This window comes from Pteronotus mesoamericanus, unplaced genomic scaffold (genome assembly GCF_021234165.1).
Source record: "Pteronotus mesoamericanus isolate MK-2021 breed Mesoamerican mustached bat unplaced genomic scaffold, CSHL_Meso_final contig_90, whole genome shotgun sequence".
NCBI lineage: Eukaryota > Metazoa > Chordata > Mammalia > Chiroptera > Mormoopidae > Pteronotus > Pteronotus mesoamericanus.
This window is the reverse complement of record NW_026555277.1, coordinates 20,613,869-20,640,952: the sequence shown is the minus strand read 5'-3', so window position 1 is coordinate 20,640,952 and position 27,084 is coordinate 20,613,869. Positions and strand designations below refer to the sequence as shown.

Below are 27,084 nucleotides of genomic sequence, written 5' to 3'. Positions count from 1 at the left end.
AGCTATTAATAGTATAGGAATGGGCGTGGCTGGGTACCAACAATCTTTACAACATTGAAACTTGAATTTCACCCAATTTTCACGTATCATGAATTATTCTTATTTTTATTTTTGTTGTCTGCAAAACCTAAAATATTTACTCTCTGGCTTTTTACAGTTTGCTGACTGCTGGTGTATATGAAGCAAGACGGGATTAGGAGATAATTTTGAAAGACTGGCGATGGTACATATATGGGGTTTCATTATACTAGTTTTCTTTTGTATGCTTGATACTTTTCACAACAAAACGTTCTAAAAATGGTTACTTGTACCAAAGGCGATTAACCTTGTGAGTCTTCCTCTCCCTCTTTAAAAAGCCCCCCCTGGAAGCTGTCTGTATCTCGCAAATGCAGTCCTTTCCCTTTTTTTTCTTTTCCTGAAAGAGCAAAACCGTTTCTGAAACTTTTAATAGCGGTAATATTAGCTTTTTGGACTTAACTCTCAACGAGGCATAAACATGTTTAAGGAAAAGGATTTTTTTTGGGGGGGGGCGGAATGTGGGGCAGTTGTCTTTCACATTACTCTATACTATCACGACCAAGCCTCCTTTAAAACAAGAACTCATAACAAAATACACGGTTCCACTCAGTGTATTTTTCCCCGCCCTTCGATGATTCCCGGAAATGACGCCATCAGCCGAACGCTACGCCAGACTGACCCCAGCAGTGCCGGGGTTTGGAAGTCCACACGCTGCCCCTCCTCTCCTCCCGCCCGCCGCCCCCCGCGCGGCCATACATATCCCTGACCTGGGGGAAGACCAGAGCGTCCTGGCTGGCGCCAGCCGCTGGGTTATAAGCAGCAGGAGAAACTGCGACTGCGCAAGTATGCTGGGGCGGGGCTTCAGGTCACCCCGCCCCTTACCAGCATGCGCGACCAATGAACAGTGAGCGCCCTGGAGCCGGATAAATTTTCAGAGGCCGAAATGATTAGCGAAGGGGACAGTCCCGCCCCTGGCTCCTTTGGGCTATCGGGCCCCGCCTCCCTTTCCCTCCCGCCTCCTGGCTGCGGGGTGACACGGGGCTACGCGGGGCTTCAGGTTGCTTAGGGGGCAAGGGAAGCAAGTTAGACTTCGTGCGGCTGCGGCGCATTTCCCTAACGTGAGCGCGGTGAGAGGAAGCGGGTCGTAGGGAAGAGGGGTTTGCGTGGCAGAAATGGGAGGGCCCCGGGTGGTTGGTGGTGAGCGCGGTGTAGAATGAGGGGCGGTAGTGAGGGGGCGAGGTTTACTCGGGTGTGTCCCGGTGCGGTCGGACAGGCGTGGAGAGCGGGTGGGAGACGTAGAGCAATCTTTGCCTCATTTCCAAAGCTGTTCTTGCCAGTTTGCCACGCCTTAAGTTTGTCTCAGTTTTGGTTGTCTGGGATGCGAGTGGGGAAATTTAAAGATCTCCGAAAAACACTTGGAGGCTTTCCCGGGGTATTTTTCTTGCCGGTGCGTGCACGCTCTATTCTTCCTGGATGGGGAGAGGGGAAGAGGCAGAGAGAGAGGCCAGGTGGGCAGGTTGATTTTCACTCTCCGAGGAGTGTTAAACAAACAAACCAGGAATTCCTCACCCTCCACCCCCCCCCCGACCCGCCCTGCCCTGCAACAGAAGGGCAAACATTACTAACAAGTTTAAGAAGCAGACTAGAAAATTCTAAGGGATTATGTATGTGAAAAATGAGTGTACTTTTTGTTTTTTAATGTCGTGTTGCTGTTTATTATCAGTGGACGCAGTTTGGGTTATGAGCACGCATTTTTGTGAATCTACCCTAGAGGATTCTGACTTTGTACTTCATGTGAAGCATTGTTAGCTATAATGTTTTCCTGAACTGCAAGTTTCTGTGATATCTTAATCTAACAAGTGTGAGTAAAAGCTTAGCCTGTTGTTTGTGGGAAGTGAAGTAGGTAAATCTCTAGTTCTGATATTAAAAATTTTATTCTTTTTCTGGCAAATATTTGCATATTTTACTCTTTCACAGGTTTATTTAATTGCCCAACTACCATTGATGAAGATAAGTTGGAGTAACTGCTGAAATGGAATTTTATTGACCAGAAGAAGTCCATTTGTTTCGCTTCTTTTTGTTTTCCCTACTGCTTTGAGCTTTACTGTAACAGCTGAAAAACTTGGAAAATAAAATGAATATACTGTGGTCTTGAACATAATTTTTTTTTTGAGGAAAAATTAAAGTTGGAGTGAAAGCCAGAATGGCATCCAGAGAGAGGCTCTTTGAACTTTGGATGCTTTATTGTACAAAGGTAACTGCTTTCTTTTTTATTTCTAAGTTTTAAAATACTTTGTTATAAAATTTTGTGACTGGCCTTATAAGCACTTTATTTAATGAGTACTAGTGTATTTATTGATAGTAATGACCCAAAATTTAAAAACACAGAATTTGCTGTTTCCATTTTTTTTTTCAGGTTTGAACACATGTACAACATTGGCATACTATTAAAAACTGTAGGGTTTGGTTTTTTATTTGATATTTATCTTCATTGATCCCAAAATTATGTAAGTAAAATTATGATCTTAAGAGAAAAATATTTTAATTTTTCCTTGTGCTTTTCTTTTTCTCCCATAAGTGGGAGTATAGAGATATTTTCTGGAGAAGGGCATTAAATATTTTTTTATGGTTAACCTTTTAAAATGTATAAAAAAGATTAGTGATTATATAAAAAGGTTATTGAGGTAGTTACTATAAGCTTGCCATGGTGTTAGCACTTTGTGAGTATTGTCTCATTTGATCCTCAAAACAATTCTGTGAGATGGGTATTAGAATTATCCCGTTTTACTAAGGCAGAGGAGAAGAGGGCTAGTGAGTAGCAGAACTGAGCTGGAGACTGATTCAAGTCCATGGTCTTATCCATTATTACTTAACATTTTTGATTTTGTCATTCAAAAATAATTTTCTTTCTTTATTTTTACCTTTATGTGAGTTTTTACGTGTTAGCTTTGATTTTAGGTTTTTAGAGGAGAAGGATACTACTAAAAACATCTTTTTCAAACAAGGAGCTACGTTACTACTTTAAAGATGCTAGCACGGGTCAGAGAAACATCTTTAGCTTACTCAAGTTACTTTTGGTGTGTATGGTGAAGTTTCCAAGTTTCAGCATCTACTTCTGCATTATCCCTTCTGGCTCCATTTTTATAATTTCACCTCTTCTAAAGAGCAAATTATTCTTTAACAAATAATCTGTTACTTATATTAAATTTTAGAGGTCATACTGGAACTTTCTTTGATTTTCTGGCTTGATATTTCTTACAGTTAAGGGAGGATGTATACTTTGAAATGTTTAATAATGGATTTTTAAAATAGCTTTTAGTCTTCTGTAATTTAATGCCAGAAATGTCTTTTTAAAAATAGATCACTCTTCCAATAAAAAAAGAATCCAAATCACCAGGCACTTTTGAAAATAGTCACTAACACATGTTAGTCAAAAATTAAAGTGCATTTTAATATGTATACCTAGTAGTTTGAAAATTATTTATTTAAAAATACATCAAACCCACTAGGTTTTACTGTTTTCTGAGTGGCAGAAGGTAAATGGGGTTACATTGTCTTATTAATTAGTTATGTTGTTTCTAGGCTGAATTCATGTTTTATTTAAGTGACACTGTTTATTGAAAGATACTATGGTTCATTGATATACATAGGATTTTATTCTTAATGACATTTAATGTGAAGGTGAATCCTTCTGTTCATTAAAATCTAAGTAAGTAGTGAAGGCCTCTCATAGTCAGATTTTGAAGCCTATTCTTGGACAGGAGATTAGTCCCATTTTGTGTGTAAGATTTAAATCACTTGTGCATTTAAGATTTAAAATATTTTCAACTGCTTAAAAAAATTGTTATTTAATATAATGATTTTATGTTTCACCAGTTCATGAACAAGCTACTTATAAGCTACACAACAGCTTCCCCCAAAACACCTTGAATTCTTCAAGTACCTTTCAAATATACATCATAGTTTTAACACATCTCCCTAGTGAGGATGATTACTACCAGATACTCAGTTCTCTAAGCTTTTTCTCTAGCTTTATTGCTCTTACTCTAGCATATAGCCCTTCAAGCTACCTGACTTTTTTTTTTTCCTACCTGACTAACTTTTAAGACCTTTTTTACACCTTTGATGGGCTTTCAGACTTCAGGACTGCTTAGATATTCTTTTAACTTAGCTCCAACTTGGGATTGCATGAGTGGAGTCTAGTTTTGGCTCTGTTGTTTTGTTTTGTGACCTTGAACAAGGCTTAACCTCTTTGGGTCTCAGTTTTCTCATTTGTCAAGCAGTAATAATGTGTATGTACAGGGAGAGTGTTTGTTTAACTCACTATTAAGATTTTAGTTCATTTGTTTTGACCTCTGAGGGACATATAGTTCTTTTGTCCTTATTTTATGGATGGTCATATAGAACTTTTAGTTCATCTTTCTTTTTTAAACTTTTATTATGGAAAATTTCAAGCAGGCACAAATAGAGAAGATACTATAGTAAACTCTTGTATCTGTCACCCTACTTCAATAATTATCAATTTATTTTCAGTAATGTTTCATCTATAACCCTACATTACATCATCTCTACCCCTGAATTATTTTGAAGCAATTTCCAGACAACATATGATCTCATCCATAAAGATTTAAAAATATACCTATAAAATAAGAACTCATCTTAAAAACATAATTGCAATATGGTAATTCTTTAAATAATAAAATATCTGGTCAGTGTTCAGACTTTCCTGGTAGTATCATAAATGATTTTCTTTTTTTGCTGTTTGACTCTATTTAAACAAAGCACCTATTTTGTTGAAAATATCCGTTAAGTTTTTAATCTGTGTGTTGTCCTTCACCACACTTTTTATTCCTTCAATATGTTGAAGAAACCAGGTATTAATGTTAGACTTTTTCTTGGTCTGGGTTTTGCTGGTTGAATTCCCTTTATATGAATTATTTGTTTCTTTCTACTGGTGTCTGCAAACTTAGATATCTAGAGGCTTGATTGATTCATGTTCTGTTTGGTGTGGGGAGGCTAGAATAACTTGTGAGTTTCTTGGCTGTCAGTGGGTTTTGCCTGTGTGCATTAAATACTTCCTTAGGAGTTTGCAAACTTGATATCGAATTGTATCATCTTTATGTATTAGCAGAACATATATCGAGAAATGTTTCCTCATCAGTTATTTCATGACAGTTCTTAAAGGGAAGGCAGGCCGAATAAATGTTTGATTTTTCTCTCTTTGTTCTTGACTTGATTTATTAGCATCCTTCCAAGGTGACCATTTTTTGCGTATCAAGTTCATCTTTAATGATTAAAATTTAAACATTGTCTACTGTTTTGCTGCCCTAGTTGGTATGCTGTTCATACCAAACATTGTATACACAGCTGATTAAAGAGGATGACTTAGGAGATTTTTGAAGGTCTGCTATAGGGCATTAAGGTTAGACACCCTCGTTATTTGTCACAGTGGTAACCTTAGTACAAGTATTCTATAGTGTATTAGCAATGGATCAATATCAAGGTACCATCACACTGTTTGTATGTAATGCAGTGTTTTAAAAGTTGCTATTCAAGCTTTATAAAAGTTTAGTAGGACACTGGCTGGTGTGGCTCAGTGGATTGAGTGCCAGTCTGCGAACTGAAAGGTCGTCGGTTTGATTCCTGGTCAGGGCACATGCCTGAGTTGCCTGCCAGGTCCCGAGTTGGGGCTGTGCAAGAGGCAACCTGTCCATGTATCTCTTGAACACTGATGTTTCTCTCCCTCTCTTCGTCCCTTCCCCTTTCACTAAAAATAAATAAGTAAAATCTTAAAAAAAGCAAAAAGTTTAGTAGGTATTAAGTGGGACTATGTTAGAAATAGCCCTTGGGTAATATCGTTCAGTCAAAGGAATACAAAGAGAATAAATAAGTATGTCTTCTATCTACTTGGGTTCATTTGCAAACCTAAATATTATGATGAAAGTTCTTTAAATAGAACTGAAATAACTGGGTTCAGTTTTTAGCAGATGGGCACCCACATGTTAAACTCAATATTCAAAAAGAATTTGGGTACAGAAACATTGCAGTTTTGTTTTTTGGTTTTTTTAAAGCAAAGACCAATTTCATAATGGAAGTGGCTTTGAGGTATTGTTGGCTGGTATCTATGTTATTTTCTTGTTGGTGCATTTAGGTTGAAGACATTTCTAAACTTTTTTTAATCCTGAGGATAATTTTTTTTAAAACGGATTTTAGAGAGAGAGGAAGGCAGAGAGAGAGAGAGAGAGAGGAGAGACAGAGAGGGAAAAAGAGAAGGAGAAAAAGAGGAAGGAAAGAGAAGAGAAGGGAAAAGAAGAGATCCATTGATTGGTTGTCATCTGTAGGCGCCCCGACCTGGGATCGAACCCACAACCTTTTGGCATTTGGGACAAAACTCTATCTCACTGACCCACCTGGCCAGGGCTGCAGTTTATTTTAACCAAACTATTCAGTTCTAACTTTCATTTTCTCCTGCTAGGTGTAAGATTTAATTGTATTGTTAGAAACATTCACCTTTTGGTAAGCTATTTGTTAAATGCATGTAATTATTATTATGTAATATCGGCAGGGTAATTTCTGATCACCCAACATTCCTGCTTTCTACAGATTCTTCCACCAGTGTATGAGAGTAATTCAAATTACGTAGTCTGAACTTTTCTTACATCTGAAACGGTCATCTCCACTCAGGGTCAAGGATTTTATTAACAGTGTATTTCATATAGTTCGTGTAAGTTAAACATTTGAACACATTTAATGTATCTGGATTTTAGTTAAGTAGTTAACTACTTTTTGTGTGAGTATATTTAAGTGTAGAAGGCAAATTGATTTACTTTTTAATATCTAGAGATTTAAGTTTATATTATCTGTATTAGGCACCTTGTTATTCCTTGTATCTTTTGACATTGATTCATTTAATGTGTTTGTGGCAAGAGAGTGCTGAGAACAATTTTGGTCTCATACAACTTTTTAGAATTCGTCTGTTGTATAGAACAAGACATATAGTCGCTATCCCAACTGCTTGCCTTGGATAGGAATAAGAATATATTTCTGTTCAACATTAGCATTTTGGTAGTGCTGCAGTTGGTCACCATAATAGCAGAAGAGAAACTGAGCCTTGAGAGGCTTATCAAATTCTTTGATAAGATTAAGTTATTTTTGTTCTGTCTAGTGGAAAGTATCAAATGCTTTAACTCAGTAAAAAGACACAAAGTGACTAAAAAACATGACATTTTGAAATGTGGCAATGTGGGTTGAAATTCATGGTTAATTTTTGTCATTACTGGTTTATTTTTTGATAACACAATTTACGCAAAAACATTTGTGAAGCTACAGAATTAGAGCCAAGATTAGACCACATCAACTTCTGATCATAAGGACCTAAAAGCAGGTTTCCTAATTTATATTTTGAGTTTTCTCATCTGTCAAATGGAAAAAAAATAACTATTTTGCATATTTCTGAAAGTTGAGAAATAAATGAATTGATTGTATTTAAATACACCATAAGAGTAAGAATATAAAAATGTTAACTTTTTTAGGTGTAATCTTTATTACTGTCTTAAAAAATACATATATGGACATGAAAGTATATCAGGATTCCTTCCATTTTGCCTTTATAGTGTATAGTAATAGAAGGCAATATTTTATTGTCTTTTTATCAGTAGTGATGAAGCTGTGCTCATGAAAGCCTTAATTTTTAATCTGTATTGCTTTCAAGCATAATGCTTAATTATCCTAATGATTTGAGCGTGTCTTTTTTTTCTGAAACAAGTTTGTTTTGGACCTTGATGATGCTCCATTTCCTGCTGTTGCCCTTTGTTCTGCTAAATCTGGAATATGACTGAAATAGATAGTTTTGCAGTGAGCTCAGAGTGAATTTCCATTTCAGAATAAAAGTTTTGTTTCATAAAGAATATAGATTATAGAGGTGTTTCATTCAATTAAAAAGGCAAGTACCTCTTTATATACATAGACTTGGAAAAAATGGAATAGATGAATACTCTTGAGAAAATTATAATTTATTCAATTTTGGTTATAATCCTAAATGTAACTTTTCATAAGATATACCAATATATAACAAACCTTCTAATTTAACCCACATTCAGTAAGTCTTTGTATATGCAGAATGTAGAAATAGCTCTTAATTTTCTATGGCTTAATCATGACTTTGTATGTAAGGAAAGTAATATTTGACTTGAAGTAAAACAAAATAAAATTAGCTCAGTAGCAGTTACCAATTACATCTTCACTTTAGGAAGTTAGATGTGAAAGCAAGAAGTAAGTATTTCATACCTACAGTCATGGAAATAGCTTTTAAGAAGGCAGTATTACAGCACTGGCTGGTGTGCTCAGTGGATTCAGCACCATCCTGAATCAAAAGATTCTGGGATCATTTCCAGTTAGAACACATGCCTGGGTTGCAGACTAGGTCCCCACTAGGGGGCGCATGAGAAGCAACCACACATTGATGTTTCTATCCCTCTGTTGCTCCTTTCCCCTCTGTCTAAAAATAAAATAAATAATATTTTTTTTTTAGAAAAAAGAAAGGAATATTACATTTGTGGTTTGACTTGAGCTTAGGCACTATGAAAAGTTAAGATTAATGAAAATTTCTTATTCTTTCCTTTTGAATATCAATTTAAAATTTTCCTGGTAGAAGGCAGAATTTATAGTACTTAAATGTGTAGATGTGGAAGGAACATGAGAGAAAAGGAATAGTCTAAAATAACCTTCAGGTTTTTTATTTATTTTTTATTTTTATTTTTTTGAAACTAGTGTTTGGTCATCCCATTCACCCAAGTAGTTAGCACAGGTGTGCTAGGTTTTCAGGTAAACATTTGAGTTCACAATGCCTGTAGGACATCTAGGTAGAGATATAGTCTGGAGTCCAGAAGCGTGGTCTATGTTGGAAATAAAGATTTGAGACTTAATCATATTGGCGGTTATTGACTAATTATATCAGAGTAAGAAAGAGGGTCAGAGTAAGGTTAAGGGAGTCCTGGAGAACATTATCATTTCAGAAGAGGATTAGAAGAAGGTGAGTTGGTAAGGAGTTTGAAAGAAAGAAGAACCAGGAGTGAGTGGTTGCTTCAGAAATTATAGGGATGATATAAGGAGGGAATAGTCTGTAGTGTAAAATTAAGCAAAGCAGTGAAGAAAAACATCATGGAATATGTGTTAAGTTTGTCAGTACTGGAGGCTTTAGCAAAGTACTAAAAAGAGTGGGGAGAAAAGATGTTAAAAATGCAAGTTCTCATTTTATTAATTTTTAAATTAAATTCTACAGACTTTATTGCCAGATTGCTGTTAAGCTTTTTAAGTGTTCACTCTTGATTTTTGTACTTATCTGACCAAGTACCTTTATTGGTTCGTGTATCACACTTTGCATGTCACTACTTGACAACATTTGAAAGTTTTCAGGTTGCCAGGAATCCATCTGTAATTGGAAAAATACTGCTTCACAAATTGAAGTCATTGATGATCGCTTGGGACCAAAGCGTATATGATCATTGAAATTGAACAATAGCGCTAATTACAAGGTAGTCAGCTCTAATATGATTAAATTAACTTAAAAATTAATGCAAATATTAATTCAAACTTTTAAAATTCTTTTATGGAATTTATACACTTGGAAAATATTTCTAATTACCCCAGTGTTGTTGCATCCCAGTTTCAGAAACAGAAGACTGAATTAATACCTGACTGCTGCAACTTTGCCTTTCTGCAGCTTATTTTTCCCATCACAAAATTACACGGCAAATATATTACAAAGGAGTGAAAAATTGGGACCAAGAATCCAATCTATTACAGTCATATTTCTTGGTTACAATTATTCATATTCCTCCCATATGCAATGTCTACTTCATGTCTATCTTAAGAACTCCAAAGTCTCATCCAATGATCATATCTATCTTGATCCCAAGATCTGATGATTACATCTGGTCCAGTTGTGATTTCTAGTTACACTGAGGCCTGTGACCTCAGAAGACACTTGCCAATCTCGACCCTACAAACCCAGCATGTAGTAGTGAAACTGAGATACAAATGCCATAATAAAGACTCTTGAAAAAGAGAAGAATGGGCGGTGCTTAGGAGGCATTGGTCCATAGCAATTCGGAAAACTGGGCGAGTGTGGCCTGGTCCCCCCTACCCTCAGAGAAGGAATATTCCATTATTTACTTGAAGCTGGCTTTGTTTCTTGGGAGCAGCTGCACAGGCCACTGTTGGCTCCATGTCCTTGGAGAGTCTTAATTTTTTTTTTTTAAACTACCTCTGTAGTTTAACATCCAATGTGTTTTAACATCCAATACCCATTGGATGGAGACTGTATATGTTCTTGTGACTCAACAACTCCCTCATCTGTCTTCCTGCATATAGAAGGTTCCCTACAGAAAGTGGAGACTCCTCTTCTGCCACCAGTTATTTTCTCTTGTCTAACTATAGTCTAAAAATGCCAACATGACATTCTTTAGTATTTGAAATCAGAAACATACTTGTCTTGCTCCTCACTTTAGGAGGAAAAAAAACTGGAGTTTCCTGTTAGGTTATCTTCAAGACTTGGGGGCTAAGGCATATATACATCTATATACACACATAAAAAACCCTTTTAACTCATATATCAATACATGTTAGATAAATGGTAGGTATTTTACTTCCTTATTCACTTTTTCTTAAGTATACAGATGACATTGCTAATATTTCATGTTTGCTACTTAGAATGTATTGACAACTACTAAGAACAGTTTTGTGTATGTGTATGTTAAGATCTGTATAATTAGACTATTCAGTTTCAGAAAAATATTAAGACAGCATAATTGAAAATAATCATTACTTTAATTATTGGCATTTAGTAGTTTCCATTTTAAATCTATTAGAAGAATCACTATGGATTTTAAACAGGTCCATTTCAAAGTTAGGTACTGCACTTTATCATGAATAGTCCTTCATTTTAAAAAATGTGAAGTAAAATGCTTAAAGTTCAGCATTTTCTAGTGTCTGAATATAAGCATTTGGGCTGTCTAGGTTGCGTTTTCTCTTTGTATACTTAGAGGACTTGACAAAAAATTTTGTTTTGTGCAAATAGAATTCATATTTTGCCCTGGCTATTGTGGCTCATTTCGTTGGAGTGTTGTCCCATCTCTGAAGGGTTTGGGTTCGATTTCCAGTCAGGGCACATGCCTGAGTTGATTGGGGGTTTGATCCGTGGTCTTGGCATGTAAGGGAGGCAGCCAGTTGATGTTTATTTCTTGCATCGCTATTTCTGTCTTTATCCCTATCCCTCTAAAAAGTGGTGAGGGGTGAGGATTAAAAAAATTTTTTTTTTTAAATTCATCTTTTGTGACAATTTTATTTTGGTCATTCAAAATCTGTTAAGATGTAATGAACTGTGAAATGACTAAAATCTGCCTTAACTCTAAATTAACTTCACCAAAGATGTCAGAAATTAGACAACAGTTAGCAGCATTGGTTTCCTCATCTCTTTCTGAACTTTTATTAAAATGAGTGGAATTCATCTTATAATGTGCGGCTAAGGGAAATGGGGGGTTCTGTTCTGAAGTATATTTTATATAAACCAGAGCTATCTTTTAAAATAGTGAAAATAACATTCTTATCTATGTCTGAGGAATATAAACATTTTCTTTTAATTTCTATCTGTGACTTAGGTTTAGACTGGTAGAGTCATCCACACTCAGGTGAATCAAAGCATTAACTGATCCATGCATCTCACATAAAAGTCATTCAGGCATTTCAAAACAGGTTGCCTCTAAAAAATGTAGTTTTATTTGATGCATTTAATTTACTATATAGTCTTCCTTGACATTTAACACTTGAATAGTAGGAAAGATACTACCTTTTTTGTCTTTTAACTTTTTAAAAAAATATTTTATTGATTGTGCTATTCCAGTTGTCCCAATTTTTCCCCTTTTGCCCCTTTCCACCTGGTACTCCCTTCCCTCCAGCAGTTCCTCCCATAGGAACGTTCACCCCCTTAGTTCACGTCCATGGGTCATGCATATAAGTTCTGTGGCCTCCCCATTTCCTATACTCTTCCTTACATCAACCTATTTTGTATCTATCATTTTTTACTTCATAATCCCCCTTTTCCCCCATTCTCACCCTCTGCTTCACAACTCATAACCTTCCAAATGATCTCCATATCTATGATTCTGTTCCTGTTCTGCTTGTTTGCTTAGTATGCTTTTTAGATTCAGTTGTTGATATGAATTTATTGCTATTTTCATGTCCATAGTTTTGATCATTATTTTCTTATATAACTCCCTTTAGCATTTCATATACTGATGGCTTGGTGATGATGAACTCCTTTAAGTTATACCTGCTTTGGGAAACACTTTATCTGTCTTTCAATTTTAAATGATAGCTTTGCTGGATAGAGTAATTTAGGTTGTAGGCGTTTGCTTTTCATGACTTTGACTACTTCTTGCCAGTCCCTTCTAGCCTGCAAAGTTTCTTTTGAGAAATCAGCTAACAGTCTTTTTTTTTTTTTTTTTTAAAGATTTTATTTTTAGAGGGGAAGGGAGGGAGAAAGAGGGAAACATCAATGTGTGGTTGCCTCCGACATGCCCCCGACTTGGGACCTGGCCTGCAGCCCAGGCATGTTGCAGGGAATGGAACCGACAACTCCTTGGTTCACAGGCTTGCACTCAATCCATTGAGCCACACCAGCAAGGGCTGAATGTGGTTTCTTTAATCCCTTAGTTGTCGGACTTTCTTGGAGCTTGATTTTCTGATGGTCCTGAGTGATACTTGTTCTGTATTTTAGCTGTAATTTTGCTGTGGTTGTATGAGGAGGTGAGCTACGTGTACCTATGCCTCCATCTTGACCAGAAGTCCTCTCTTACTCAAATATTTTTTCAGATTGCAATTTCGTACCTTAACTCATGATGTATGAATCAACCATACCATACTTGCATTGCTTTGAAATTTCTTTTACCTTTGCAAGGAATTTGGCAGACTCTCTTGTCTTCATTTGCATTGATTGGTGTATGGTAGATAATTCTGCATGCATTTGAGTTTGATATATTTGAGGGTACCTCATTATCAAGTTTGTAAAAGTGCTTAAGCTGTTGCTTTGCAAGAAGTTGCGATCATTTCTACAATAACAAATATTTGCATCATTAATGTCACTATACACTGCTGCTCTGTTTTCATACCTTTCTGTGTACACAGTAACTTCATTTTATTGCCTAATCATAGTATAATTTAAGACATTTTGAAGAGCAATGAAAGTCAACATGTTGTGGTACCAACTCTGCATGTAAATGTAGCAAAAGAACAGCAGTAATGCCTATTACCAAATTTGCTCAGGCAATGACAAATATGTCATAACAGCAGGCTCTTTGAGAACAGTTGAAAGCTGCATTTTAATTTCTAAAATGCCTAAATGTAAAAACATATCTTAGAATCAGAAATATTACATACAGGTGACCAGGGAGTTTTTAAAAAGAAATAAAATATCTAGAATAGAAAATAATCCAATAGAGATAATTGAAAATCATATCAGACAGCTGAAGAGAATGAGAATTAGAAGAGGGATCACAAGAATTCTTAAAATATATCCCAGGAAGTCAAAGAGATGGAAAATATTGAAGGAAGGTTGTCATAGGGAGAATGGTGTAAAAAGATTTGACACATGTTTTATTGGACTGGAGAGGAGAGGAAAAAAATGAAACAGTGTTAATGTTTGAAGAGAGTATGGAGAGAGCTTCCCAGGATGATAAAAGTCCAGTGAATCTGGAGAACAGTAAATTCCATATCAAGACACATCATAGTAAAACAATAGGTTTTTGTTTTGTTTTGTTGCAGAAAACCAAAGAGAGAGAAACTCTTTAAAAGCTGCCAGTGGAGAAAAAAGTATCTTCCAAGGGATGAGAGATTAATATCCCAGCTTTCAGTAATAATGATGAAAGGGAAAAGATAATGGATTGACATCTTTAAAGAAGAGATTTACCAATCTGTAATTTCCAACCAAGTGAAATTTTTTCCAAAGAGGAAAATGAAATTAAGCTATTTTCTGCAAAACAAAAATAGTTCAATTAACCAGGAAGATATAACACTTTTAAATTTGTATGCACCCTGTAATAATTGGAAAATAAATAAAGCAAGCATTGACAAAACGACAGAGAAATGAACATGTTAGTTGGTTTATAAAGAATGTAACACGTTTTAGTATTTAAGAAATGGACTTTTCTCAGGAATTGATAGAGTGAACAGACAAACTCCATGAATATATAGAATATTTAAAAAACAGGGTTGACATTTAATATACGGGATTTATGTAGACCACCATACCCAACATACATTTAAGTACACGTAAAACAGTTACGAAAACGATGTAAGAGACTTTAAAAGCAAGTTTTAACAAATTTCAAATGATTGAAATAAAATAGAGTATATTTCCTGATGAGTATGTAGTTAGGGAAGAAATTAACAATAAAAAGATATTTTAAAATGTATGGAAGCCATGAAATATACTTTTAAGTAGACCTTTTATTAAATAACAAGTAATAAATTTTTTGGAACTGAATGATAAAAATACTACATTTTATCCCTGGCTGGTGTGGCTCAGTAGATTGAGTGTCAGCCTGTGAACTGAAGGGTCAGCAGTTCAGTTCCCAGTTAGAGCACATGATTGGGTTGCAGGCTAGGTCCCCAGTGAGGGGTGCATGAGAGGCAACCACACATTGATGTTTTCTCGCCCTCTTTTTTCCCTCCCCCTCTAAAAAATAAATAAAATCTTCAAAAAACATACTACATTTTAGAATTTTGGGGCGGAAGGGTGCAGCTATAGCATTGGTTGAGAAATGGCTTTGAGTGAAGAAAAGGAGAAAAGACTAAAAATTAATGAGTTAGTTATAGTAGCTAGCCTTCAAGATCCCCACCTCCTGGTATTCACATTGTACCAGGGCTTGTCCTTGACCAATACAATTTGTCAAAAGTGATGGTATGTCATATCCAAAATAAGAGACACTGTTGTTTTCATCTCAGTTACTCCATTTTTAACCTTGGATCATTTGCTCTGAGGGAAGCCAGCGGCTATGTTGTGAGCAGTGCTATGGAGCCCATGTTGTGAAAAACAAACCTTGCCAACTACCATGTGAAAGAAGTTGAAAGTAGTTCCTTCAGGCCAGTCAGGCTTTGCCATATGACTGCAGTCTTAATTGACATCTTCATTATTGGCTCCTGAGAAATTGTGGGCCAGGACCACCCATCCAGGGTATTTTTGAATTCCTGACCCTGAAAAACTGTAAGATGATAATTGTTTAAGCTCTTTAATTTGTTATACAAGAATAAATAGATTATTAATATGTCCATTTCGGGAAGACAAGAACAAATAAACCCGAAGAAAGTAAAGGAAATGTATGGGTTTTTTCCCTCTAATGTGAAAATTCTTAAATTTAATGATGTTTATTTTTCAGTTCTTGCATGAAATATGTAAGAAAGTTGACTTGTAATGAGGTATATGTTTAAATTGATAAATCATCCATTACATAACATTTTGAGGGGAATGGCATAAATACAATTTGTGTATAGATATAATCTTAAGAATCTGAAAGTAAGATAGAGAGTAAATTAATATCCCTTTTCTCTGCAAATCTTTCTAGTAGTCATAGTGGTATCATAAAGAAATTACAAGGTTTATTGGAGAAATTAATCAAAATAGTAAATTTAGGAAATACTGATCAGTAGCTTCTAATATCACAAAAGAGATAACCAGATATGTACCTTTCGAAGGACCTATATAATGATACAGCGATACCTTTGTACTATTTTTTGCCAAAAGAACCTAAATCTTACAGTTCCTAGATCTACTAATTCATAGGAAATGCAGAAGACTGAAGAACATGTTAAATGACATAAGGATATGCAGTCAGCAAAATCCCAGATGTGAGAAATACAACACGACAAATGACGTAGTGTCTTTAGCAAATAGTTTAGGGCAAAAACAGAAATGTAGTAGGTCTAAAAAGACTTAAAAGATACATCAACTAATTGTAATTTATGTATTTTATTTGGGACCTGATCTTATCAAAGGCATTTATGAATAAATCAATCAGAAAAGTGAACACTGATAATATGGAACTGCTGACTTTTTTTAGATGTGATAATATTTTAAAAAGATAATTTTTAGGGATATATGTTGAAATATCTATGGATGAAATGAGGTGATATCCCCATTGAGGATGGGGATATATTTGAAAGAAGATTGATTATGCATGATTTGATCATTGTTGGAGCTGGGTCGTTCATTACACCATTCTCTCTTTTATGTGTATTTTAAATTTTGTTTAATAAAATGACTTTAGAAAGTAATGAGATAATGAGATCAATGAGATAATGAACATATGGAAAGGATCAACCAAATGAAAAGTTGCTTCTTTGATAAAACTTAAGAAATTGAGTTAGGAAGATAAGATTTGTGGTTATTTCGGAAAGCTCATATATATCCCCCCATTCTAGTGCCATCCACAAGGCATATTGCATATCAAAGATAATATATTATTAAAAATCTCATTTAACTTTAATAAGGGCTCTCAAACTTGATTAATCAGAGCCATCTTTTCTTTTTTAAAACTTTCACATCATGTATTCTAAAGTGAACCGTGTACCTGAGTACTTGCTTAGGAAATGCTGGCTTTCTCTAATCTTAGAATTCAGTGTATCTGTCCCACTGCCTTCTGTCATTTCCACAGAGGAATGATACTAAATATTGTACATCTTTGAACATATCTTTCTATTGTCTCTCTGTTTGGAATTCCCCTCTTCTCTCCTCCCTCCTTGAGAATATCTGCTTATAATCTTTTGAGTGCTTTTGCTACTCTATTACCTCCTACCTTGGCAGAGTCAATAACTTCATTCTTTGTATTAAGATTAGTCACACTTTTACTTCTCATGCTGCTTTGCATTTATTTATGCCTCTTTTATAAAAACTTAATTGCTTTTATTTATGCCTGTTTTATAAAAACTACACTTAGGTGTACAGTGTAGTGACTAAAATTTATATAAATCATCACCTTGGTAAGCCTAATACCCATATGACACCATTCATAGTAATTACAATGTTACTGACTCTATTGCCGATGCTATACTTGATACACCTGTGAGGGTTTTAATAACTGGCCTTGTAAGAAATGCTGCAGCGAACATGGAGTGAACATAGGGCTGTGTATATCTTTTTGAATTAGTGTTTTGGATTTCTCCGGATAACTGCTGAGAAATGGAATCACTCAGTCATGTGGTAGTTCTATTTTTAAATATTGAGGAACCTCCATACTGTTTTCTGCAGTGGCTACACCAATTTACAATCTTATGCTTATCTTTTCTTTGGAAAAAAAAGCACTTGGAAGACAAGATTATGTGTGGGTTTTTGGTTTTTTTTAATTAAGGTATAATTGACATAAGATTGTTTTATTTGTCTTCATATCCAGAGAGTCTGGCCCTGTCCGTGGCATATGCTTATTAAATGTAACTAGGTTCTGTCAAAAAACTTGAGGGCTGGTCATAAAGACTAATCACCATTAATAATAGTTCTGTGTGGGGAATTTATCTTCTTTTGGTAGGCTGTTAGAAAATACATTATGAATACAGGGTTGGGTGAAAGTTGATTTACAGTTGTAAGTAGGTGAAACTTTATTTTTGTATTATTATTTATTCATTATTATATTCCATATGAACAACTGTAAACCTGTTTTGCCCCTCTCTGTATAACTCACTTAAATGAGCTTTTAAAATCCAACTCATGTAAGTTGGGAGCTGCCCAACTTATGGTTGAAATATGTATATGTATGTAAAAGTTCATAGTTTTAAAACTTTAAGGAATACTGCAACCCAAATATTACTGTGAAGAGGTGGTAAGATGTTTACCCTATTCTTACCTGTTACTACTGTTAAGAACTTGGTGAAATTGTATGGATTCCTTAATTCCATTACCCTCAAAAGCCTCCCCACAGGGGAATGGATGTTATGAGAAGATAAAAGCCTCTTGGGCCTTAATGTAGTTTAAATAATCACAGTTGGCCAGTGGTCACTGTATTGGACAGCACATCTCTTAAGTGTTAGATTTCATTTTATGGTAATGGGAAGTCATAGTAGGTATTTGAACAAGAGAGAAGAGATAATTACATTTTAATTTAACAAATCTCATTAGTAGGTTGTGTAGGTGGGAGAAATTGAAGCTACAGAGACCTGTAGGAAGCTACACAGCAGTTCAAATGAAAGAGTATATTTATCTTAAACAATGGCAGATGATTGGATGAATACTTGACTGCAAAATCGGTAAAGTTGATTTTTGTAATTTCATAGTTGCTTATTTTATTATATTGGACGATGAACAATTTATTAGCAGAGTCTGTATCTTAATAATGGTAGCCAACATGTTTTGAGCATTTGCTAAATGTCAGGACTTAAATTTATTACGTATATCATGTAGTACTCTCAACCCTATGAGGTAGGAAATACTATCTTCATTTTACAGATGAAAAACAGAGTGGCAGAGATGCTAAATACACAAAGTTCTGAAGGGAAAAGAGTACAGTTAAAGTCATGTGGCAATGAAATATTTAAATGTGTTTATGTTTAGCATGGAACATTTCTGTTTTGCGGGAGCTTTCTAATTTTGGCACATGGTAGGTTATAATAATACTAATTAATACTTACTGAGCATATAGTATGTGTTAAATAAGCATTATGTTTTAAGCCTTTGACACATTTCAAGTTACTTAATTTTTACAATAGCCCTGTAAAGAAAGATACTATCATTGTCCTCATTCTTACAGAGGAAGAAACTGATGAGCAATCATAGGGTGACTTGCTCAAGAAAGTGACAGAGCAGGGATTTGGAGTCCACATAACTTGGCCCCAATGCTCCTGCAGTACTTACTAAATTTATGTGCTGTGTTAACTAATACTGTAGAAACATGGAAATAGATCATCTTGTGGTGTTTTCAGTGTACCAAACTCTTCTTAACCATGAAAGTGACTAAGCTTGAGATTCACTTAATGTTGTTTCTGAGTGGAGATCTTTCTTTTTTATGCCTTTGGCAGGAAAGTATAGATCCTCAAAAGGCTTTATTCAGGTAGTGGGGAATGTGGATGATTTTTGTGTTAAATTGTTTATGGCCTTGAGTTTAATTCTGCTCTTTTTGCCCACTAAACTCTATTTTGTTCCTGCTCATGGTCAAAGACAGAGTAGTGCAGTGGGAAGAGTACAGTTGGATTCACACACCCTTTCATTTTAAACCCAGCACTATTGATTATTAACTGTGTGACTGTGAACAAGTTGCATATTCTGAAAACTTCCCTCCCTTTTCTGGCTTTTAAAATGGGGGAAATGAAACCTCTGGATAGTTGTAAGAAATAAATTGGAATACACGCACACACTTAAATGTTAGCTCTAGTATTTAGCGTATGGCAGATGCTCAAAAAACTAAAAAAACTACTCACTAAATGAAACATTTACAAATTTAAGTACCATTTCTTTCCTTATAGTTGCTCAACTTCCTAGAAGTCTGTACTTGCCAAATACTTGGTAACTCTGACCTTTAGGTTTTGAACCAGATACTGTAGAGTCCCTGAATTAACTATGAGGGAGAAATGCATTAATTCTTTATGGCTTTATGAGACTATTTTGTTTCTAACTTTTACAAAGAGAGACTCCTCTGCTTTATTAAAAAGGAACAGTGATAAGGAAATCTGCAGCTACTTGTATTTCTGGAGCCCTATCCTGAGGATAAATGAATGAATGAACAAAGGAAGGAATGATATGCTAGTTGGAAATGAAAAACAAGTAATGAAATCCTTAAGAAAATTTCTCATGAGATAGTTCTTTTTCTGAAACATTTCCATCTTATTTCACAGTGATGATGTAGATAGTGGCAATTTATGATCTGATTTTGGAACAGCATATTAATAGAAAAACAAATACACAAAAGGTCAGCAGTCTGCATAGTCTGAGAACATTCTTTTAGGAATTCAGATTTGTAGGGTAATGCTTTTATTTTAGGGAAATAACTAATGACTAAGTAAGGCTCCTGACTCTCATTTTGAAATTGATTAAAGAAATTTAAGGAGGTGAAGGAAACAAATTGAAACGTTTTTAATGATGCAGTTATATTTAAATAGACATTTTTCTGATAAATTATTTTTTTCAAGTCAGCTTTGAGATAGAATTTACCACAAATACATGGGTTTTAAGTGTCAAATTTGATGAGTTTTGATAGAAGCACATATTAATGTATGTAACCACTACTCTAATAAAAAAACTAGAAAATTTCTATCACTGAGGAAATAACCCTTTGTGCCCCTTTGTAGTGTTCTGAAAGACAGCCAGTGATCTAATTTGTTACCCTGCTGTAGAATTTTGTATGAATGAAATTATACAGTGCATATACTTGAATGCCTGTCATCTTTTACTGAACATGTTTTTGAAATTTCTCTTTGTTATATCAACAGTACATTCATTATTAGGGAAGAGCATTCCATTGTGGATATAGCAGTTTTTTATCACTTAATGTGTTGATGGATTTGTGGTTTGTTTACAGCTTTGGGCTATTAAAAATAATTCTATGAATTTTTTTAGAACACTATGAATATTTTTTCTTACTGAATTTATTGGGGGTAATGTTGGTTAATAAAATTACATAGGTTTCAGGTATATAGTTCTATGATACATCATCTGTATAGTGTATTTGGTGGTCAACCTTCTAAGTGTCCTTCGATCACCATTTATTCCCCCAACATCTTCTACCTCCAATTACCCCGTTTCCCTCTGGTAGTAATCATACTGCTCTCTGTGTCTGACAGTTTTGTTTTTTTTTTTCTGAATCCCTTCACCTTTTTCATCCAGCCCATAACCTTCCTCCCCTCTGACAGCGGTCAGTCTTTATCTATGAGTCTGTTTTTGTTTGTTTACTTTTGTTTATTTTATTTTGTTCATCAGATTCCACATATCAGTGAAATCATATGGTGCTTGTCTTTCTCTGACTGGCTTATTTCACTTAGCATAATGCTTTCCAGGTCCATTCATGCTGTCGCAAAGGGTAAGATTTCCTTCTTTTTTATAGTTGAATAGTATTCCATTGTGTAAATATATCACAGCTGTGGTGCATGGCATATGACGCATTGCAGGGAGCGCCGTGGTGGAGCGTGGGACTCCTGGATCTGAGGGTTACTGTCTGGAGCCAGCTGAGGTGGGACCGGGGACTCTGAATCCTGAAGAGCCTGTCCAGGGGGTGTCACGGATGAGGGAATAAACAGAGTCGTTGCAAACACTTCTCTGTTTGCCAGGAGAGGGGACATGGCACATCCCCCTAGTGGGAAAGGCCCAGAGTCCCTTTGTTCAAAGGCTTTTATTGAAAAGGTTATCAGTGGGGACAGGTAACAGGAATGCACAGGTTATCTCATTACATCCGTATGTTAATGTACATAGAGAATGGGTGATGCTTTGAAGAAAACAAATGGCAGGAACACACCAATTTACATAGGTCCAAGAGGAGACTAGTAAACAAGAGAGACAACTAAACATGAGAGTGTAGTAAACACAGTAGTGCCTAAGGATGTAGGGTTAGGGTCTGTGAATAATGTAAATTTCCTTCTCAGCATGAGTTGGCTTCTGAGGGAAAAGCAAAGCTTACTTTAAAGAATTTACTTTTAGGCCTGAATTCCCTGGGAACTGCCAGATCCAGTTTAGGACTGTCTCCGGTACTATTTCAAGCCTGAGCCGGACAGGTGGAGGGAGCCGCTAAGAGACAGGAGACTTCTTTCAGATAGAATGAGGACTCCAGCCACGACCAAGCTGAGCCGAGGGGTGCGGGCCTTTTTGCCCTTTCTCTGTGTCCCCCAATTTCTTGTCTGCTTCCCATATCGGTCGTTATCTGGCTTAGGTTGTTATCTCCACATGAGAAAACATACCCGTCATCAACAAGCGACCATCACAGGGCCAGGAAGAAAGGCAGGAGCTATGCCCCTGCCAGGGGGGACGAGTTATGTCTCCTCAGGGGCTTGTTTCTCCAAGGCCTCCCTGATTATTTCCAGCCTCGGGGCCCTCCTGCCTCTTGGTGGGGTTACAGTTCCTGAAACCAGGCAAGCTGTTTCCCAACACACAGCTTTTTTTATCCTCTCATCTACTGATGGACAATTGGGCTGCTTCTAAATCTTGGCTGCTATAAATACTACTGTGAATATAGGGGTGCATATATTCTTTTGAATCACAGTTTCATGTTTCTTTGGATGTATTCCTAGACGTGGGATCGTTGGGTCTTAACAGTTCGATTTTTAATTTTTTGAGGTAACTCTAAACTGCTTTCTATAGTGACTGCACCAATTTCTTTTTCTACCAGCAGTGCATGAGGGTTCCCTTTTCTCCATATCCTCACCAGCACTTGTTTGTTGATTTATTGATGATAGCCATTCTGACAGGTGTGAGGTGATATCTCATTGTGGTTTTAATTTGCATTTCTCTAATGATTAAGAACATCTTTTCATATGTCTGTTGGCCGTCTCTATGTACTCTTTAGAGAAGTGTCTATTTGGATCCTTTGCCCATTTTTTAACTGGATCCTTTTTTTGGGGTTGAGTTATATGTTCTTTATAAATTTTGGATATTACCCCCTTCTCAGCTGTATCAGTGAACAAGTTTAGCCATTCAGTAGGTTGTCTTTTTATTTTGTTGATGGTCTTCTTTGCTGTGCAAAAACTTCCTAGTTTGATGTAGTCCCATTTATGTATTTTTCTTTTGTTTCCCTTGCCTGAGGCAATATAGCAGAAATAATATTGTAATGAGAAATGTCCAAGATTTTATTGCTTATGTTTTTTTTAGGATTTTTACGGTTTCGAGTCTTGACATTCCATGAACATTTTTGTACAAGTTTTTTGTGGATATGTTTTCACTTTCAAGAGAAATGGATAGGCCATGTGGTAAATATACTTTAGAAGAAATGCCAAATTATTTTCCAAGTGATTATACTATTTTATACTCTCACAAGAAATGTTAGTTCCAGCCCTGACTCTTGTGGCCCAGTGGATTGAGTGCCAGCCTACAAACCGAAGGGCCACAGGTTCAATTCCCAGTCCAGGGCACATCCCTGGGTTGCAGGCTGGGTCCCCCAGTAGAGGGTGCGTGCTTGGCAACCACACATTGATGTTTCTCTCCTTCTCTTCCTCCCTCCCTTCTCTTCTCTAAAAATAAATAAATAAAATCTTTAAAAAAAAATTGTGAGTCCCAGTAGCTCTCCATCTTAGTATGTTTAGTCTCTCTAATTTTAGTCATTCTAGTGGTTAATAAATGATGTTTTATTTGATTTTAATTTTCATTTCTCTGAATAACTGATGATGTTGAGCATGCTTTTGTGAACTATTTATCCATTTGTATATCCCCTTTTGTAAAGTGTTTTGAGTCTTTTGCTCATTTTTAAATCGAGGTATAGGTTTGTAAATTCTTGGTATAAGTTCTTTGTCAGATATATGTACTGAGAATATTTTCAGCTGATATATGGCCTTTTTATTTCTTAATGATGTCTTTCAATGGGTAGAAGTTTTTTGATTTTGATTAAAATAATTATAATTTTCTTTCTTTTTTTTGGTTTGTGATTTTGTGTCCTAGCTAAGAAATTTTTGTCTACCACAAGGTTGCAAAGATAGTCTTATATTTTCTTTCAGGTGATTTTAGTTTTCATTTTTACGTTTAGGTTAATGATACATTTTCAAATTAATTTTATTTATGCATTTTATATTTCTCATTAATTCATTTAACAAATATTTATTGGGCAACTGGTCAATGCTAGGCACTATTTTAGGCACTTGGTATCCATTAGTAAACAAAAAGAGGTTGTTCATGGTGAGCCTTTAGATAGGCCCTACACTTGTGAAACCTACATTTTAGGGGAAATGACAGACAAATTAATAAATAAGTAAATTATAGAGTATGTTAGAAAGTGAGAAAGAAACATGAAGTGGGGCAACAGGACAGGGTAAGGTAAAGGTGAGTAAGGTTTGCAATTTTAAGAAAGGGTGGTAAAATTAGATTTCATTGAGAATATGTCATTTGAAGAGTGACTTGAAGAAGATGAGGGATTTAGCCATTCAGCTGTCTGAGGGAATAGTGTTTTGGATAGAGATAACAGCCATTACAAGTCTGGCATGTCCCTTTAACAGCCAGCAAGCCGGTGTAGTATAGGGTAGTACTGGATAAGTTTACAGAGAGAGAGGAGAGCAAATTTTTTAGAGTCTTAAGGGATATTAAGACTGTAACTCTTTGTGTAAGTGACATGAAAAGCCATTTGAGGGTTCGCTATTCAGTGGAGCCTTGGTTCTTGAACTTAATTTGTTTCAGAAAACTATTGGAGAACTGATTTTTTCGAAAACAGAATCTCTTTTGTTTGCCACCTGAAAGATGCATGACTGGTCATACAGGTTCAGCATGGTTGTGAGGTAGAGAATTGAGACCCGAAGTTTTGTTAGACAACTGAGACATTTGTTTAAAATTTTTTATTTATTTATTTTAGAGAGAGGGAAGGGAAGGAGAAACAGAGGGAGAGAAACACCCATCAGTTGCCTCTTGTACACACCCCAGCCGGGACTCAACCAGCAACCCAGGCATGTGCCTGAACCCAGAATACAACCAGCAACCTTTTGCCTTGGCGGGGTGATTCCCAACCAACTGAGCCACAGCAGTCAGGGCAACTGAGGCTTTTTTTGGTGAACAACTTGGTCAAGAACCAAATTGTTCAAGATTCGAGTTTTGACTGTACTTAGAACATGTGTCTTTCTGAGTATTACTTAGAGATTTCATTTTATTTCTTCTTTCGATTTATCCACTTATATTTGCTTAATAGGAGTAAAAACTTTTTTTTTTTTTCCTGACAGATATACTTAATACTCAAATGGTTTTCTTAATTTCAGAAAGATCCAGATTACCTGAAGCTATGGTTGGACAATTTTGTTTCAAGCTATGAACAATTCTTAGATGTTGACTTTGAAAAGCTGCCTACCAGGTATGTAGAAACACTTAATAATCTTACCCTTGGGTGAGTTTGTTAATTTTTTCATTGATGACATATACAAGGATAGCAATTATATGACACACATGATACCCTTATATAATCCTGTACTCATGGCAGACATTGCTAATTGATCACAGCAGTCTTTTTTGCTGATACTAGACTTGGCTTCTACTTCTAGAAGGCCCATCTCCACTTTGGCCAGCCCCTGGCAACTGAATGTCCTGCAGTTCACTTCAATTCTCACACTCTGGAGTTAATGCCAGAACCTGCAGCTTAAAGGCAAAGTCCTCCATAAAACAGCCTGTACTTCAAACACTGTTTACATGTCTTGGGAGCCATGTGCACTTTTTACCAACTAGCTATAAATTTGCAGGTTCTCAGGACTCCCTCAGGTTCAGTAATTTGCTAGAGTGATTGAACTCACTGAAAGCATTATACTTGCGGTAATGGTTTTATCATCAAGGATACATGTAGGGCAGGGTCTGGACAGGTTTTGATGTAGGGTTTCCATACTCTATCCCTATGTAGTCAGGACATGTTGCCCTCCCTGAACATCAGTGTGTTCAAATGAGGAAACTCTTTGAACTTTGGGTGTCCAGAGTTTTTTTGGGTCTCATTACCTCATTGACCATATGGTTTAACTCAGTTACCAGGTTCTCTCTCCTCACAGAAAGTAGGGGGGAAGAGGGTCTTTGAGATGTAGCCATCTCCTCTCAAAACTGTCTAAAGGCCCACCATGAGTCACTTCATTTGCATAATATTTCTTTATTATACCACAGGCATTCGAGTTGAAACTTACTTCTATTCGAAGCCTTAGAGTAGGGCCTTTGAAGAACATCTTAGAGGTGGTAAAGTATTTATATTTTTAAAAGCTGGACTTGAAAATCAATAAATGGGGGGAAAATTCAAATCTGATGGCAAAGTACAAGTACAAATCTTTTCTCCCATTCTTCTTCCTACCACCATTTCCCAACTCTCACAGTTCCCAGGCCCGCTTCTCAGATAAAGTGGTATCTCAAGCCATCTCAAAGATCTACTACTTGTAAGTCAGATAACAGAGGTTAGGTCTGCTGTGTTAAAAAGCTGGAGAAATGAGGAGACACTTTAACTACAAAAGAAACCCCATTTAGAGACAGGTGTTGAGAGGGGAGGGGAGAAATGGGTGGTGTTCGATGATGAGAAAGAGTATTTGGAGAATTAGAAATCTTCAAGTAAGAAAGCATTTGCAGTTTGGGGATGGAAGTAGGCAATAAGAGGGTAGGCACAGATGAGTTGAATCTTAAGAATCAAATGGGAGGCCAGAGCATGAAGTGCCAGGGGTGCATTGTTAATGGACTTGGATTTTTTTGTTATGAAAGTCTCTACTAAAGAATTTTCTGTCTAAGAGCGTTATAATCAAGTTGTTGTTGTTGCTTTGATGGCATTTGGAAAGGGTTAAGGCTGAAGGCAAGAAGCCCAGTAAAGAGGTGATTGTAGTAAGTCAGAGAAAAAAACTCAGTAGACCTTTGAACCAATGCATTGAACTTAGGAAAGGATGTGGTTAGGCTTCAAAAGCAAGAGTGCTTCATTATTTATAAATACAGTTTCTGAGTTCTTCACTGGATTATGAGTCTTTGTAACAGGTTTATACAATATTAAATCTTTAACTCAAAATAAGATTATATATTACTGATTTCTACTCGAAAAACTATTGTAGTTAGTGCTAAGAAGTGCTTTTTAAATAATTGACAATTCACTTCAAATCATGAGCCGAAGAGATATTATGGAGTTAAGATTTGGGCCTTTGAATCCTTGGGATTTTCTAAGGGGCATTTGTTATCATCCTTACATTATTAATGTCTCTTTTTTGGGGATGTCATTTCTAAAAACATTGTGTAAACATATATTGCCACTACTATTTTAAAAGTCAGTGAAAGAATGCCAGGAGCATTGCTTTATTTGTGATTTTGTTGGCTTATTTAAAATTGTGTTTCATACCTTTTTCAGAACACTGAAAGATAAATTTAGATTTTAGTAAGTAAACTTTAAATTTTTTAAGTGAATGCTATGTCCAAGA

At 35.9% G+C, this 27,084-nt stretch overlaps 1 protein-coding gene across 1 annotated transcript in view; it reads left to right on the top strand.

The window, feature by feature from the left end:
- Positions 1 to 998: 998 nt before the first annotated feature.
- The window catches only part of NBEAL1 (neurobeachin like 1), a 150,929-nt gene continuing 124,843 nt past the window's right edge, over positions 999 to 27,084 (top strand). The window contains exons 1-3 of the mRNA XM_054585818.1: positions 999 to 1,145; positions 1,996 to 2,272; positions 24,928 to 25,019. Of these exons, the coding sequence (XP_054441793.1) occupies positions 2,222 to 2,272; positions 24,928 to 25,019 (143 nt within the window). The 5' untranslated portion in view covers positions 999 to 1,145; positions 1,996 to 2,221. The remainder of the gene's footprint in view (positions 1,146 to 1,995; positions 2,273 to 24,927; positions 25,020 to 27,084) is intronic.